Genomic DNA, 14,422 nt, shown 5'->3' on the forward strand with positions numbered 1-14,422 from the left:
TTTGCTATAGCGCAGATTGCGGAATTGCTAGAGCTACTAGTAGCACTCAGCAGAGAGAAAAAAAAAGTTAGACTAGCTACAGTAGACTAGCTAGTTAGCGTTCGAAGAGAAGTCTACTGCAAGCTATGTAGCTTGTTATACATTTATCTATTCAAATATTATATTCGCTAAAAAGTCTTGACAGGTATTCAAATTGTAATCTTAACAAAAACGTTTACCTTTTGCAAGTGTAATGTAAATATTAGATATCTTAGTCTGAACCGATGTATTCTGCGTCTTTGTCAAGTTGGTACTAGCAGCTTCCGGCAACAATTTGGTTGCTAATAGTTACGGGGGGGAAAGTATTTTTTTTAATCTGGCAACATAAAACTGAGAGCTATTTTTCATATTTCAAGTGACAAATTAATCGTCATGACTCAACATAACCCTCATCTTGATAAAAGGATGGCGGAACGCAGACTATGTAGCAGTGCAACACAACTTATTATGGTGAGGAAAGAATGCTTCGCTGTATCCTGAACAGTAGAGTTAATTGAACTAGGCTACCTAATTTACAAAACCTGGGGCATTTATTTTTTGGATTACCCCCATGCTCATTCTCGTTGTATTACTATTGAAAAAGCTTGAAGTGTTTAAGTGTGGAAATCTTTTTAGTCTGCTCCTCCTGTTCATCATTTATCAATGAGGGAACTAGAGGCCAAAAACTCACAGCTCAGGAGAAGATTAAGCTCAGTGGAGGAAGAGAATTCCTCTCTGGTCACGGAGAACAAACAACTGATTACTGAGCTGGAAGCAGCACATCTCGAACTTGCCAGCTCCAAAACCAAAGTACAACCCGCATGTCTACCCACACCTCAAACTGTTTTCAAACCTGTTCTCAATACTTTCCCCATAGTCACATTGTCAATCTTTGCAATATGCTGCATATATTCACATATTGACCTACAGACTGTAGTTCACTGTAGACTGTTTCTGTTTACCAACCAAGGTCTATGTCATTAAATATAAAATGGTTGAATGCAGACAGTTTATGGAGGTTTAATTGACACACATCCCCAAACATTGCATCTCTCTTCATTTGGAAAGGTACTGGTTCTAGGTTCCACTGTGGGGTCAAGGTCATCATGTGTGTCCCAGATGAAAGACGAAATAGAGAGTCTTGAGGCTGAGGTTGAGGCCCAAGTCCAAGCACTCAGGTAAGATTTGGTGGAAGGTGGAAGTTTGTCAGCTCAGTTTGGCATTGGGCAGGTAAGGAAAGGTAAGATTTTCCATTTCTATTTGGTTGAAAATAGAAATGGTCTATTAGAAAACTGTGATAGTTGCACTTCCAATCTCCAAGGGATACGGAGAAGAAGCTAGAAGAGACTCGAGCAGATCTGGAGATGAGGTGCAGACTTGTTGACAAACTGAAAGAAGAGTTAACAGTGGTAAGAGTTGAATTGGAAGACAGAACAGACCTGGAGAAAAGGTAATGTCTTGCAATTATAGACCTATTATAAAATGTATCACATCCACAATTGATCACTGTGAAGCACTCTGTTTGTGTTTTGGTCTCGTCTACAAAAGTGACTCCTCTTTCACCCCCAAAGAGCTGAACAGCAAAGAAATGATGCTATCATTGATGCTGAAAGGCAGTCATCTGCACTCCAGGGGTTCAAGGAAGATGTGGCAGATAAACTGAAAAAGGTAAAAGACGAATGCATTTTCAGCTTTATCGTTTTTGTAAATTAGGTAGTCAGGTGGCTGAGCGGTTAGGGACCCGCCCGTGCCAATGACGTTGTGCCTTGGGCAAGGCACTTTACCCTACTTGCCTCGGGGGAAATGTCTCTTACTGTAAGTCGCTCTGGATAAGAGCGTCTGCTAAATGACTAAATGTAAAATGTAAATGTAAATTGGTCCGAGTCAGCGTTTCCTTTTTGTCTTTTTGTTGGTTTGTTTGTATCAGCAGTTATCTAAACGGACACTGTTTTGTAGGTGTTGGAAAGTGAAAGCAAATTGAAGGAGGCTCTTGTTCGATGTGATAAAGATCGTGAGTCATGGGAGAAGAAGTGCTCTCATCTTGAACAAAAGAAGGACAACATGAGTCTGCTGATGGGGTAGGTAGCCGGGGCATTTTTTTTTTTACACAACAATACTGAACGATTGTAGGCACAAAATCTTCTGCTTCAAATAATACCATTTATAAGACGCCCCCATGAATTACAGAGTTACTTAGGAGTATAGCCTTAAATGATGGATACTGCCGTGATAAGCAAACCTTAAGGTATAGAAGGGTGTAAAAAATATTACATTTACTTAATTAGCCAGTTGAAGGAGGACTTGGATAAAATGAAGGCTGCGAGTGAGGAGATGGACACCCTGCGCTTGCAACTGAAAGAGGCGTCCAGCAAGAGCGGCTTGCTGGAGAGGAGGCTGAGTGAGATGGAGGTGGCTAAGAAAGATCTGGAAGAGTTGAGGACGGAGAACAGGGGCCTGCAGAAGCTAAACCGCAGCCAGGAGAACATGCTGGAGCAGAGTCAGAGAGGGGTCCAACAGACCAAAGCTGAACTGGCTAGCCTAGAGGCAATCGTATGCTCGCTGCATCTCAGAGAGGTGAAGTGACAAGTAGAACTCCTCGCCCCATGTTGAGGGGTTATACGTTCACCTGGTGTATGTCCTAGCCCTCCATAGGTGACTGTGTGGTTTTGTTGCAGGGCGGAGGAGGAGCATTGTGTGCCAATCCATGTCTTCTTCCCAGGGTATCTTCCGATCATCTTAATCTCAAGCCAGGTGATATTGTGTCGTCCAGCACAGCACACTGTAAATCACTGCGTTGAAAGGGACTCGTTTCTAGTTCCTGTGTGTGCTTGCGTGTGTGTGTGTGTGTGTTCATGGTGTCACAGGGGAGCAGTACCAACGTCTCCTGCCTGTGCTCCGTGTCATGGAGCAGGAGAAAAGCAGACAGGCAGCCGTGGCTACCGGACTTCAGGAGAATCTGAGTCAGGCTCAAGAAGAGACGCGCGTCCTGCAAAGCGACGTGACCCAGCAAGACCAGCAGCTCCGGAAACTCCACGCCGAGCTCCAGGACAGGACGTCGGACATCGCACAGCTGGAGATGGAAGTGAGGACACACGCGAAATACGTCACTCTCGCACCGGCAAGCAGGCTGAGAGGTTCCTTGCCATGTTATTTTGAAATCGGGAGTTGAAATAGAACTCTGTATTTCGGAGCGTTTTCAGCTAATCTTTCGCTTCGCAGTTAAAGAGGAAGAGCTCTCTCCTGGAGGCTACCGAGAAGCAACTAGAGGCGAAGGAAATCGCGGTCTTGCATGCCGTGGAGAGGAATACGGATCTCGAGCACAACCTGCTGGTGAGTTTGAGAAGCGCAGGGGACACCTCGGACACGCGTGTCACGGGGTCGCGACGGCATCCGTCACGCACATTGATCTTTGAATCAGAATCAGAATGGGATTTATTCGCCATGAAAGTTTGCACAGACAAGGAATTTGCTTTGGCAGGAAGGTGCATACAATAAACATATACCTAAAATTTAAATATGTGGACTAACTATACTAAGGGTACATAAACTAGCAGTACTAAGTGGGATTACAATATATAATTAAATATACAATAAAATAAAATATAAGTTGCCAATTACAATATAAAAATACAAAAATACAAATATTACAAAAAAAATGTCAGAAAAAATGTTTGCTTGTGTATGTCGTAGGAAAAGAGCACCAGCACGCAAGAGTTTAAAAACACTCTGGAACAAAAGACGAGGGACTTGCAGGAGGCACTAGAAGAATCCCAGAGGATAAGCACAGACAAATGTTTGGAGCAGGAGGATAAAATAACAAAAGTAGGTTTGGTGTGTGTTCGATGCCTTCATTTTCATGTTTATTCAGACTATTCAATTATTGACCCAGTGTCACCATTTTGACAGAAATGCTAATGTTGCCTGCCCAAATATAGTTGCAGTTTTCCCTGGACCAGAAACAGGCTCAGCTAGCGAAGCTGGAGAACGACTACTCCTCAGCACAACGGGAGAAAGAAGAGTACCTTCAGAAAGCTGACAGACTTCAGACTTCTCTCAGCAAGCTCACACAAGTCCGCTGCGCACACACACACACACATACACAATTTACCTTGCTGTACCCTTGTCTTATTGTCCAGCTTGTCCTAGTTATTCAGCTCGAAGGCCTTGTCACGTGCCTGTTCTACATTGACACAGTCCTTTTCATACACTATTGGCCATACTGTATATGCCTCGATGGCCTATTTTGAAATTCCCCAATGGACTCCATGGGAATTCCAGCTTTGGACAGTAAAGGCCTTGTGTGATGGTTATAAACCATAGAGGACTGAACAACTATCTTATGTGGATTTACTTTTTGGTCAACTTCCCAGTCACTGGACTTGTTTGAAAAACTGTCTGTATGTTCAGTCCTAATACACTAACCGTTCAGTTTTGTTACATTTTAGGAAATCGAGATGAAAGCCATACAAGACCAGGAGGACTTGCTATCTCTTAAATCTCAGGGAACACAGTCCACTACCAAAGTCAGTCTCTTGTCAAGGCATTGTACACAGCACACATGGCAATGATTTGAGTCCCTCAAAATCGAAGAAAAGAGGCCTGGTATGTATTCAGATTGACTTATTTGTCTCGGCCTAGGTGAGGTTTTTGGAGTCAGCTCTGTCGACATGCCAAGAGGAGTTAAACGGCTGCATGGAGCAGATTCAGGGAGCCAAGAACCGGTATGACAGAGAGCTGGAAACGAAAACCAAAGAGGTAGAATGTGAAGACCACAGCAATTTTGCTCCGCTTCTCTAAAGCTTGATCGCACAATGGATCCAATTGGGAGGGAGTTGCCTGATGTGGGTGGGACAATACACCAGAGTTCATCCGAAAACCCCTTACAAACAATGGCATTCGTGTGCGATTCCTTTTGTGTCCAGTTGGAGGCGCTGCAGGTGGAGGTGAGGAACAGTTCCAATCAGTTCCAGAACTCCAATGAGCAGGTCCATCAGCTTCAACACCAAATCCAGAGGCAGCAATCCACGCAGCAGCAAAGTGCCTCTAAAATCTCTGAACTTGAGGACAGCCAATCACAGTTACTAGAACAGGTACTGCCTGCCACATCAGATAGAGAAACCCCCCCCCCCCCCCCCCCACCATGGATTCTAGTAATGGATCTTTGTTTAATATCCGAGACGCAGAGAGCACTGCGAGTGTGCCTGTATCCCGGCAATCATCAGTTATTGTATTATGAAAACACAGCATGCTTTTGTAGGTTGTCCAGATACTGAACCCCCCCCCCCCCCCCCAGGCAGAAGATTTGTTTTCATCCTTTCCACGTCCAGTTGTGCACAAGTGTACTGTGTGTACACTTGTGCTTGTGTGTCTTATGAAACATTGTTCAACGTGGATGGACAAGTTCCGATTGATAACGCCCTACTGCTCACAGCAACTAAAAGGACCGCTTGTTGAAATGCAAGTTCCGGCCCCTAAGTGGCGGTTTTACCTCTGGAATGTTGTTGACACGATACAATCTTATTATTCGATAGCTGGTACCAGTTAGTTCCTCATGGTTTCGTGTCGGCTTGTCTCCCCTCTCAAGGTCTCCCACCTGCAGAGGACGCTGGAGAAAGAGAAGGCCAAAGCCTGCAGGGAGCTGAGGGACATGGAGGACCGAGCCCTGGAGGCCAGTCAGCTGGCAGAGAGGCGTGAGAAAGAGGCCCTCCAACTCTCCACCGATGTCAAGTGAGTGGCATTTCCTCTGCTGCACTCTGTTCCTCCCCTAGCGAACCCAATCACCATGTGGCACGTGGGCTTATATAGATCCACCGCCCGCCGCTTCCCTCAGTAACTCATTTCTTCGTCAGAGAGCTGATGGGTAATAACTTGTAACGAATGTCCACGTTTTCCCCTTTTTCGCCACTCTATTGTGTTTTTCTAAAACACTGTTATACACAGTCACGCTTCATTTGTGTTTTTTCTCGAGCAGCAAACACAAGTGGCCCAAAGCACAGGGCACATTGTGAACTTCTTGGTCCTTTTATCCCTGCGCCCTGGAATGACTGTAGCCAGTGTCTCTGGAATCATGTGATGACAGTGGTGCACACGGTTCCACTGGAGCCCGAACGAATTCGAACCAAGTCGATATGTTTCTTATTCTGTACCTTGAGCACGTCTTTTATTTGAGCTCTCGGTCCTGGAGTTTCAACTCTGACAAGCCTGAGGCCGTTCTTGAGGGGGAACATCGATGTTACGGGGATATTTCATGTCCCTGTTACACAGAGATTCTGCCCTGGAAACATCCCATAATAACATTGGAACTGGAGAATAGGACCTTTTTTTGTGGCTAAAATAATAGCTTGTGAGGTTCTTGTGTCTGTCACATGTTTAGATTGAACATCCAAAGTAGAGGTTTATTGAGCGAGTAAAATATGCCCATTCTGATAATACTTGGTACAGCAGGTTGCTGGACTGTGCTGAACTAGTGTAAAATGTCAATGAGCTCCAGGGTAGCAGGGCTGTCTCATGACTCGTCTGGTTGTAGTTATCTATCGTGAATTTGCCGGTCTTTTGGTGTCATGTGCCAGCCTTGTATAAAAGACAGAGCCTCTCAGTCAGTTCCACACATAACTGGGAATGAACATGTACCACACTCTGTAGCTCACTGGAGAGAACATTGTCCCTCCAGAGAACTTCCAAAGGGCACAGCAGGTTTACAGCATTCCAGGTCGCGTTCTCAGCCGTCGCCGTCCAAATCTAGCGTGGAAGCGGCGTACTCGGAGCCGACGTCGACGCGTCAGCGAAACGGACGGTGTTCAGTGAAGCCGGCTGACCGCTGTCGTGGGTTCAGCTCCGCTGCGTCGAGGACCCCGAGCGTGCGTTGAGATCCGGGTTTTTTTTCTTCTTCTTGGTCCCGCAGGCAGTTGACAGGAGACATGAACAGGTTTCGCGGCGAGCTGACCGAGAAGGAGCAGGAGCTCTTGAAGATCCGCCGGGACAGCGACACCAAGGCTTGCGAGCTGGCCAAGATGGAGAAGATGCTGCAGGAGACCAAGGGCCTGCTGGACAAGAAGAGTGAGAGCAGCGCGGAGAGCACGCCCAGCGGGACCGACAACATGGGTCTGTATCGCCTTCTCGCAGTCAGCCCGTCTGTGCCCTGAACGCTCCCCTCCCACCGTCCACTGCGTTCACTGTCATGGGAGAATTATTCACGTTTGTTACCCTCGTGTAGGACTTTTCACTGTAAGAAAACGATAGACATAAAGTACCTTTTGTGTTCCTCTGATCGTGATTAGATCTCAAGCTCTCGGTGTCATTTAAGCAGCTCAGTTCGGCAGTTTTTGAGGCTGTCTTGCTAGGGCTCGGAGCCATGTTGGGCAAATATGAGTCTTATATCTCAGATGAAAGCTCTGTGAGATCCTGTCAGTGCCGAAAGGGACACACAAAAATCACGACCCGGAGGTTGTAATAACAAATTAAATAAAAGGTGTAACAGTAAAAGGTGAGGCTATGGCCGACATTTATTCGAGCTCCCCTGGAAAATACATAACACGCTTAGCAACCCTTGGTCTCCTAACCCCCCTCATGTATCTTCCTGACCTTGTGAGTGACCGGCTGTGATCTTGTTCCCGGGGGGGCCGGGGGCCAGTGGAGGACCTGGAGGAGAGGGTGCGCTGCAGCCGGCGCGACCGGAGGAACTCCCTCCACCACACGCAGATGCTGGAGAGCCAGATGAAGACGGTGCGGGGCGAGCTGGTGGACACCCTGGACCACCTCCAGGAGCTCCGCAACGTGCTGCGCCGCTCCCAGCAGAAGGCCGAGGAGCGCAAAGCCGCCATGGATAAACTGGCCGCAGGGCTCAGGTGAGCCTACGACCCCCATCCCCCCCTCAATTCCCTGCTGGGATTAGATGGCGCCCCGGCCCCCTTGTGCCCCACTAGTCACCCCACCAATCTACAGTGGATCTCTGTTGCGATCCTTCACATCCAGTTAAGCCGGGCTGAGGTCTGGCAAGATGCCCAGCCAAACCCCCCCCCCCCCCCTTTCTGGAAGGTTCTGGAAGGTCCAAGCTCAAAGCTGGTCCTCCTCACCCCTCCTCTCTTCCTCCTGGTCCCTGGGACTGTAATATGCAAAGCTTGGCAAACACAACGCTGTATTTGAAGACTTTTACCTGTAGCGCACTCATGTTGCTGAAATATTATTGAAGAAATGACCGCGTAAGTGCGTGTATTTCCGATCATTGTCCTACACGATGAAAACGAACAATGTTCTTCTCTCGGTATACAGATTTAGCTTTCACATCAATTTACAAGGTCTGATATTTGTTGTCGTGAACTTATGAGCTTGTCTTCCCAACATTGTCTTTTCTTGTTTATGTAATTTTTATGTAATATTTATGTAAAAATAGACATATTTATACACATATTTGCTCCAGTCCAAACATTTTGAGAATAACATACAATCCCACAAGCCAAGGTATGGTAACTAACCCTAACTGTGATAGTCATGTCTGTGGTGATGACCTTTCATTCCTTTACTCACGAAAATGATTTTCTAATGCCTGGCCCTTGTCTTCTTTCCCCATCTAACTAGATCCGTGGAGTGATATAATCTAAACATGTGTAATAAGTGTAATCTCTTAGTTGTGTTCTTCGCAATCACCAAGAATTCTTCAACAGTTCAACAGGCTTATTATGTTGTATGAAGTTCAGTAAGGCTTGTCTTTGACCTATTTACAGTACTGTTTGCCCTCCTGGCTTTATGAAAAGAAAATATCGGTGTGATATTGATTTTTATTTGGAGAATTTTCCATGGTCATCCTAGAGATCAGGCCTTTTCATATTGTTTCATTAAACTAAGCAATGGTTGAGTCTTCCATGATCTTTGATGTTCTTCCGAAGCACCATTTCGATCGAAAGTCCTTCAGGAGCGAAGACATTAACGCCACACTTGTTGCGAACGGCTGACCCGATGACCACCACTCGACAGTTCTGCTTCCAGCTTGTCACACAGCACGTGACCTTTAGGTTCAAATTGAGACGTCGCCAAGACAACTGACTCAGCTGTCACAGCTATAGTCTGTGGTCCAAAAAAATGATAATGAACATTTGCGCTGTGCTCGCATCTAAATGAGCTATTTCTATATTTGTCACCAGCTGGATCAACACTCCTCTCTGTTCATGGTCAGTTCGATCGTTAATGTGTTTTGCACATCTCTCTTGAAGGGTATGAATAGATGTTATGTGTTTTCCGTCTGATGAGTCTGTGTTCACCCCCCCACAGGGTGCAGTTGTGTTATTGTTCCCACTGGCAAATCAGCTGAGTTTCCTCCATGCGCTTCGAGCTCTGACTCTTTCCTGTGGCAAATGTGTGGTCAGACTAAATTAAGCTCAAGAACACCATCACACGCTCTGAGCCTTTGGGCCATCAGCTGCTGTGCACAAGCCAATCTGTCAATGTGCTGAATGGCTAACAGCTTTGGCATAGCCCACGCTTTGCTTTGGAATAATGACACCTTTGACAAAGTATTCGTCGCATGTTCGTAACCAAACGATTTACCGTGATGAGAAGGTATTACCGTTACAAGTGTGATAGTAACTTGGGTTCCTGTGTGTGTTGTGTGTGTGTGTGTGTGCGCGTGTGTCTGTCTGTGAGAATTGTCCTGCCAGGGAGAGTCAGAAAGAGCTGGAACTGACTCGTAGGGAGCTGGAGGGAAAGCAACAGGAGGTTCATAACACGACCAGTAGAGAGACAAACGACGAGCTGCAGCAAAAATCACTACAGGTGCAACAGAGTAGTAGGGGACAAATAATCCAGTGCAATAATGAAAGTTTCTCTGACAAAAGATGTTTCATATCAAAGAGCCCAAACTTCATTTGTTTGTCCATACCTTTAAGCTGGAACACCTAGCGGTCACGGTCGAGAACTATAAACAGGACCTCGAGCAGAAGCTAATTCTCCAACAGGGGGCGCTGGAGACCTCCCAAAGAGAGGCCCAGGAGAAGGCAACGCAGGTCAACTCTTCTCATCCACTTGCTAATTGGGGGGAGTCGGAGATATCCATAAGATCTGTCAGGGGACGACAATGTACAACATTTTTATGGTTGCTTGTTTTTTATGGTTCAAAATGTTTTATGGCCACTTTAGCAACGCTTGAGGAATGGACCAAAAATAACACCTGATGTTGTTCAATGGTCAGATGAGCTTTTACGTTGTTTTGTTTTTTAATGACAGATAGAGTTTCTGACTGAGAGGCTGGAGTTGATTAAGACCCAACTGCAATCGAAAGAGGATGTGCAACAGGTACTGTCATGAGTCGTCGAGACAACAGTGTATGAGACAAATGCACTTCTTTCGTGTCGCATTTGTTGACCCGCCCGGAGATGTGGTCTTGCTCAAATCTTGTAACGTTTCACTATCCACACGGGGAATTAAGTGGATCTTAGTATGGAACAAATCACAGTACAGCGTGTAGTGACTTGTGCATGTGGTTGCTCTAACCAGAATTCTCTGGATGCATTATTTGTTTAATCAAGTTCGGCCACTTCACATCTGCCACACCATCCAAACCCACCTTTGTTATTGTAACAAACTCACCGGCATGTCCAGAGGAAGATGTTGTACAGAAGCTGTTGTTTGTGGTTTCACACAAGGGGGAATGTGTAAATTAATGTATGTGCCGGCCACAATGACAGGCTAGTTACCCAACGCTGGATTCAAAATGACTCCACAACACATACACACAATCTAAACCCTCTAATTTAATCAGTTCACTCACTTAAGTCTTCCATAATGACTACACTTTGGGAGCTGATGTTGAAGCTTTGGGAGTGGGCATACAAGCTGTAAATCTCTACTAAACAACAGGTGGTACTTCTGGTGAGATGTTTGGTATGTCTTGGTTGCAGAATACAATACACTGTCAGAGAAATGATAGATTCCCTGGCCTTACAGCCGTAGATTGACAATAGAAGTCGGGGAAAAAAGTATTAACAGAACAATGGCCACTGTTATTCTCTTATAATTATCCTTCCGCTGTACACAAAACATGTATACATAAACAGAATCTTTTGGTAAGACTACATTCTTGCTTCGGATTCTATAAATGGGATTGTGACAGTGCCATATTGAGTCATGTTCTGTGTACGAAAACATGACTCATTGCTACCCGCAATGTTTTTGGGTTGTTTATGATCAGTGACCTATGCACTTTTTGTAAAGCTCACTCTTGGAAGTCGCTTTCGATAAAAGCGTCTGCTAAATGAATACATGTAAATGATAGTGTAGTAGTCACATATCTTGCAAATGATCGAAAACTTTGGGGGATATAGCTTTTCTGTTCTGGCCACCAGGAAGTCCTAGTTCAGAGCCAGCAGCTACGTTTGTGTAGGGAGAAGCTGCACCTGACCGGGCAGAGCCTGCAGGAGATGAGGAGTCGCTGTGAGAGCCTGGCGACACAGCTGGAGGAAAGCACCCAGTTTGGTCAGGAAACGGTTAGCGATGACGCGACACAAATCACAGCTAACCAAAAACACACGTGAAGACTATTTCCAATGGGTTCATACTTACAGCACGGTAACACGGTGAGTTGCTTGTGTGGTGGATCACGGTTCTCGTTTTGTTTCTGGTTGCGGGGGTCTGGTTAGGAGTTCCAGGCCAGGGATCTGAAGGAGACGCTGGCCAAGGTCATGGAGCAGGCCGCCCAGACAGAGATCAGGACACAGGCCACTGTGTCGGTCCTCAGGCAAGAACTGGACACAGTCAAAAGACTGCATCTGAATGAGGTAGTGCCTTGACGGTTATAACGTTAATGCAATTTACCATTCCACAGATTCATCATTTTACTCAAACCCTGTACTGCTATTGGACTAACGTAGAGACAAAGGGTTGAGTGATTTGCTTGCAACAGTCTTTGTTTTGAAAGTAATCCACAGTTTTGGATTGGTTTGTGTTGTAGTTGTCCGCGCTCCAGGAGAGCCAGGCGGAGGTGCTCAAGGCTTCGGAGTGTGTCTCCAACACCCTCCGCTGCTCCCAGGACCAGCTGGCCTACGACCTGCAGCAGACGAGGGCGTGTCTGGAGGACTCCCAGGGCAACACCTCCGCCCTGCTGGCTGAACTGCAGGCTCGCGAGCGGCTGCTCCAAAGCACCAACGAGACCTTGCTCATCAAGGTACGATCGCAGAGGGGTCTCCGGCCTCGTGGCACGTACCATAGCCAAGTGTTGGACCCGTCAGGGTTATGTAGGTGAAATCCACCTGTGGGGATTTGTCTCGTCGTAGGAGTCGGAAGTCACTCGTCTGAAGGCCAAGATCTCCAGCCGGGAGAGAGCCTCTGAGCTCCGCAGCATGGCAGCGCGCTCAGGCCTGGCCGCCGCAGGCCACGCCAGCGCTGGGAGCACCCCGTTACCCCTGCAGGGGAAGAACGACGACAACGCCTGGCTCTCCATCCAAGTGACGGACAAGCAAGGGGACCACGCCGACCAGCACACCACACCACTGTTCTGTAACGTGACGGACTGTTCCAGAGTGTGCATAAGTGCTGAATGTGCTCACGAATGAGTGCTCAATCTTTTTTTTTTTTTTTACCACTGTAGATGACTATATTTCCGTTGATTTGATCGTAAAATTATTTTGGCAGTGAGTTCAGTTGGCCATCATTGTTCTCCTGATGTCTTTATATTAGATATGCGTAGCTTCAAAAATTTGCATAGTTTACCAGTTAATCTGAGAGCCTTTATCTTTTTTATTTCCAAATAAATTATTAAATGCAATGGGCCAACATCTTTTTAAACAGTGTTGTTTATTCAGGAATTAAGACATCTCTTTATGTCCTGCTTTTTTGGTCTTCTTTTTCATTGGTTCAGACACTCAACTGGTCTGACCAACACCACTGTTTTTACAGATAATGACTAAATGTACAGATAGGATTATACTGCTAATGACCGACTTTGACCTACCATGAAACGTGGCAGATCCTTATGCCAGAGGCATTGCGTTACACCCGTGTATGACTCTACCAAAAGATCTGTGCTATATTGCTTTTTTTCATGCAGCGGAAAGGGATGCTGCAGGAAATTAAAGCATTGAAGCATCTGCTGCCCATTTTGTCCTAATGCTTCTTCCAAATCTTCATGAGTCCTTGGAGTAGTGTTAGCTAGCATCGCAGAGACAATGGAGTACTGACTGTTTTCAACTCCATGATGCTGTGGTACTATGACGGTACGTAGATTTATATGCAGTTTTCACCACTGCCAAAGTGGGGTGTTCCATAGTACATTTCCATCACATAAGGTTGCTAGGACTAGGAACTCCCCAACTTACAGTAAAATGTTGCAATGTGTTGAATCCCTATAATTATCATTGTTGCCCAGCCAGATTTCACATTAGGCCTACGCAAGTTACACAACTTGAACATCCGATAAAATAACATTCAAGTCAGGGCAAGCGTCTGACACCAAACTGCGCTCTCGTTGGTGCCTGTGGATGTGTCTGAAGATGTCTTTGTGAACTGTGGTATGCCCGAGTAAACCAGCGTGTGCATACGCGCGCGCACAGATAACAATGGCGGAATGTGCTGATTGGGCTATTTGAAAGAAAGAGTGATGGACCCAACCCAAACCTGAGGCGACCGCTGAGGCTTAGTCACTCCAGGGTAAACACATGCCTTCCTTTTCTGTCATGTTGCCACGTGGGACACGAAAGTGGCCAAATATCCCAGCAGCTGACAGCCTAGTCCTACTCAATAGCAGGCTGTCAGCCCCACCCTTAAAACAAATAACTAAACAAGCCTACTCAAAATCCACAGCCCTCACACGTGATCTAATCAGCAGTTCAACAAACGGGACTTCATCTCAATTACAGTCCAGTGTTATGGTTTCTGATTTTCTCTATTTTGGTCCAAAACGACGTTTGCTTGTCGCTCCGCACAACCAAACTTGATTCACAGTTTCGGTTAATCCAAGGAGCCAAACTGATGTTTTTTGCACTCAAATGTTATTTCCCCATGCGTCGCTCTCTGAATGGGCAACATCTGTAATGTAAGTCATGTTACATAACATAAGACTGTCTTGCATATTCAATTTTAACTGTGTAGAGGACGGATCATGGTGGATTTCATGAGGAATATTAAAAATAAAGCTCGCTGGTTTTAGGTGCTGGTGTCTTGGCCATAGATTTGTGTCAGCTGCCAAGATGGGTCTGTTCTGCAGGTGGATTTGTAATAAAACATTGTGGTAGATTGTGAAAAGGCGCCTGCACACTGGAGAAGTAATTAAAAAAATTCCTGGGTGTGGATCCAACCAAACTCAGAATGTTGTCTTACCAGTTTAATAAATTAGTAGGGTGATTGTGTTTTTTGGAATCTGAAACTGTTCAACTTGCATACATTCTGGTATAGTGAGTTCTTAAAAAACGTCACCTTGGTG

General features: G+C 45.8%; 1 protein-coding gene across 1 annotated transcript; it reads left to right on the forward strand.

Annotated features, from left to right (window-relative positions):
* Positions 1-681: 681 nt before the first annotated feature.
* On the forward strand, positions 682-12,557 carry si:ch73-389b16.1 (coiled-coil domain-containing protein 18). Its single transcript, XM_067230193.1, has 23 exons — positions 682-828; positions 1,087-1,196; positions 1,340-1,468; positions 1,590-1,686; positions 1,975-2,096; positions 2,304-2,597; positions 2,694-2,710; positions 2,883-3,100; positions 3,238-3,348; positions 3,709-3,840; positions 3,954-4,088; positions 4,657-4,773; positions 4,941-5,108; positions 5,603-5,745; positions 6,920-7,083; positions 7,649-7,862; positions 9,669-9,783; positions 9,897-10,013; positions 10,234-10,302; positions 11,352-11,492; positions 11,646-11,783; positions 11,957-12,169; positions 12,279-12,557. Exons 1-23 carry the CDS (start codon positions 682-684, stop codon positions 12,555-12,557), a joined length of 3,390 nt encoding a protein of 1,129 aa, XP_067086294.1.
* Positions 12,558-14,422: the final 1,865 nt, after the last annotated feature.

Source organism: Osmerus mordax, chromosome 27, assembly GCF_038355195.1.
Source record: "Osmerus mordax isolate fOsmMor3 chromosome 27, fOsmMor3.pri, whole genome shotgun sequence".
Taxonomy (NCBI): Eukaryota; Metazoa; Chordata; class Actinopteri; order Osmeriformes; family Osmeridae; genus Osmerus; species Osmerus mordax.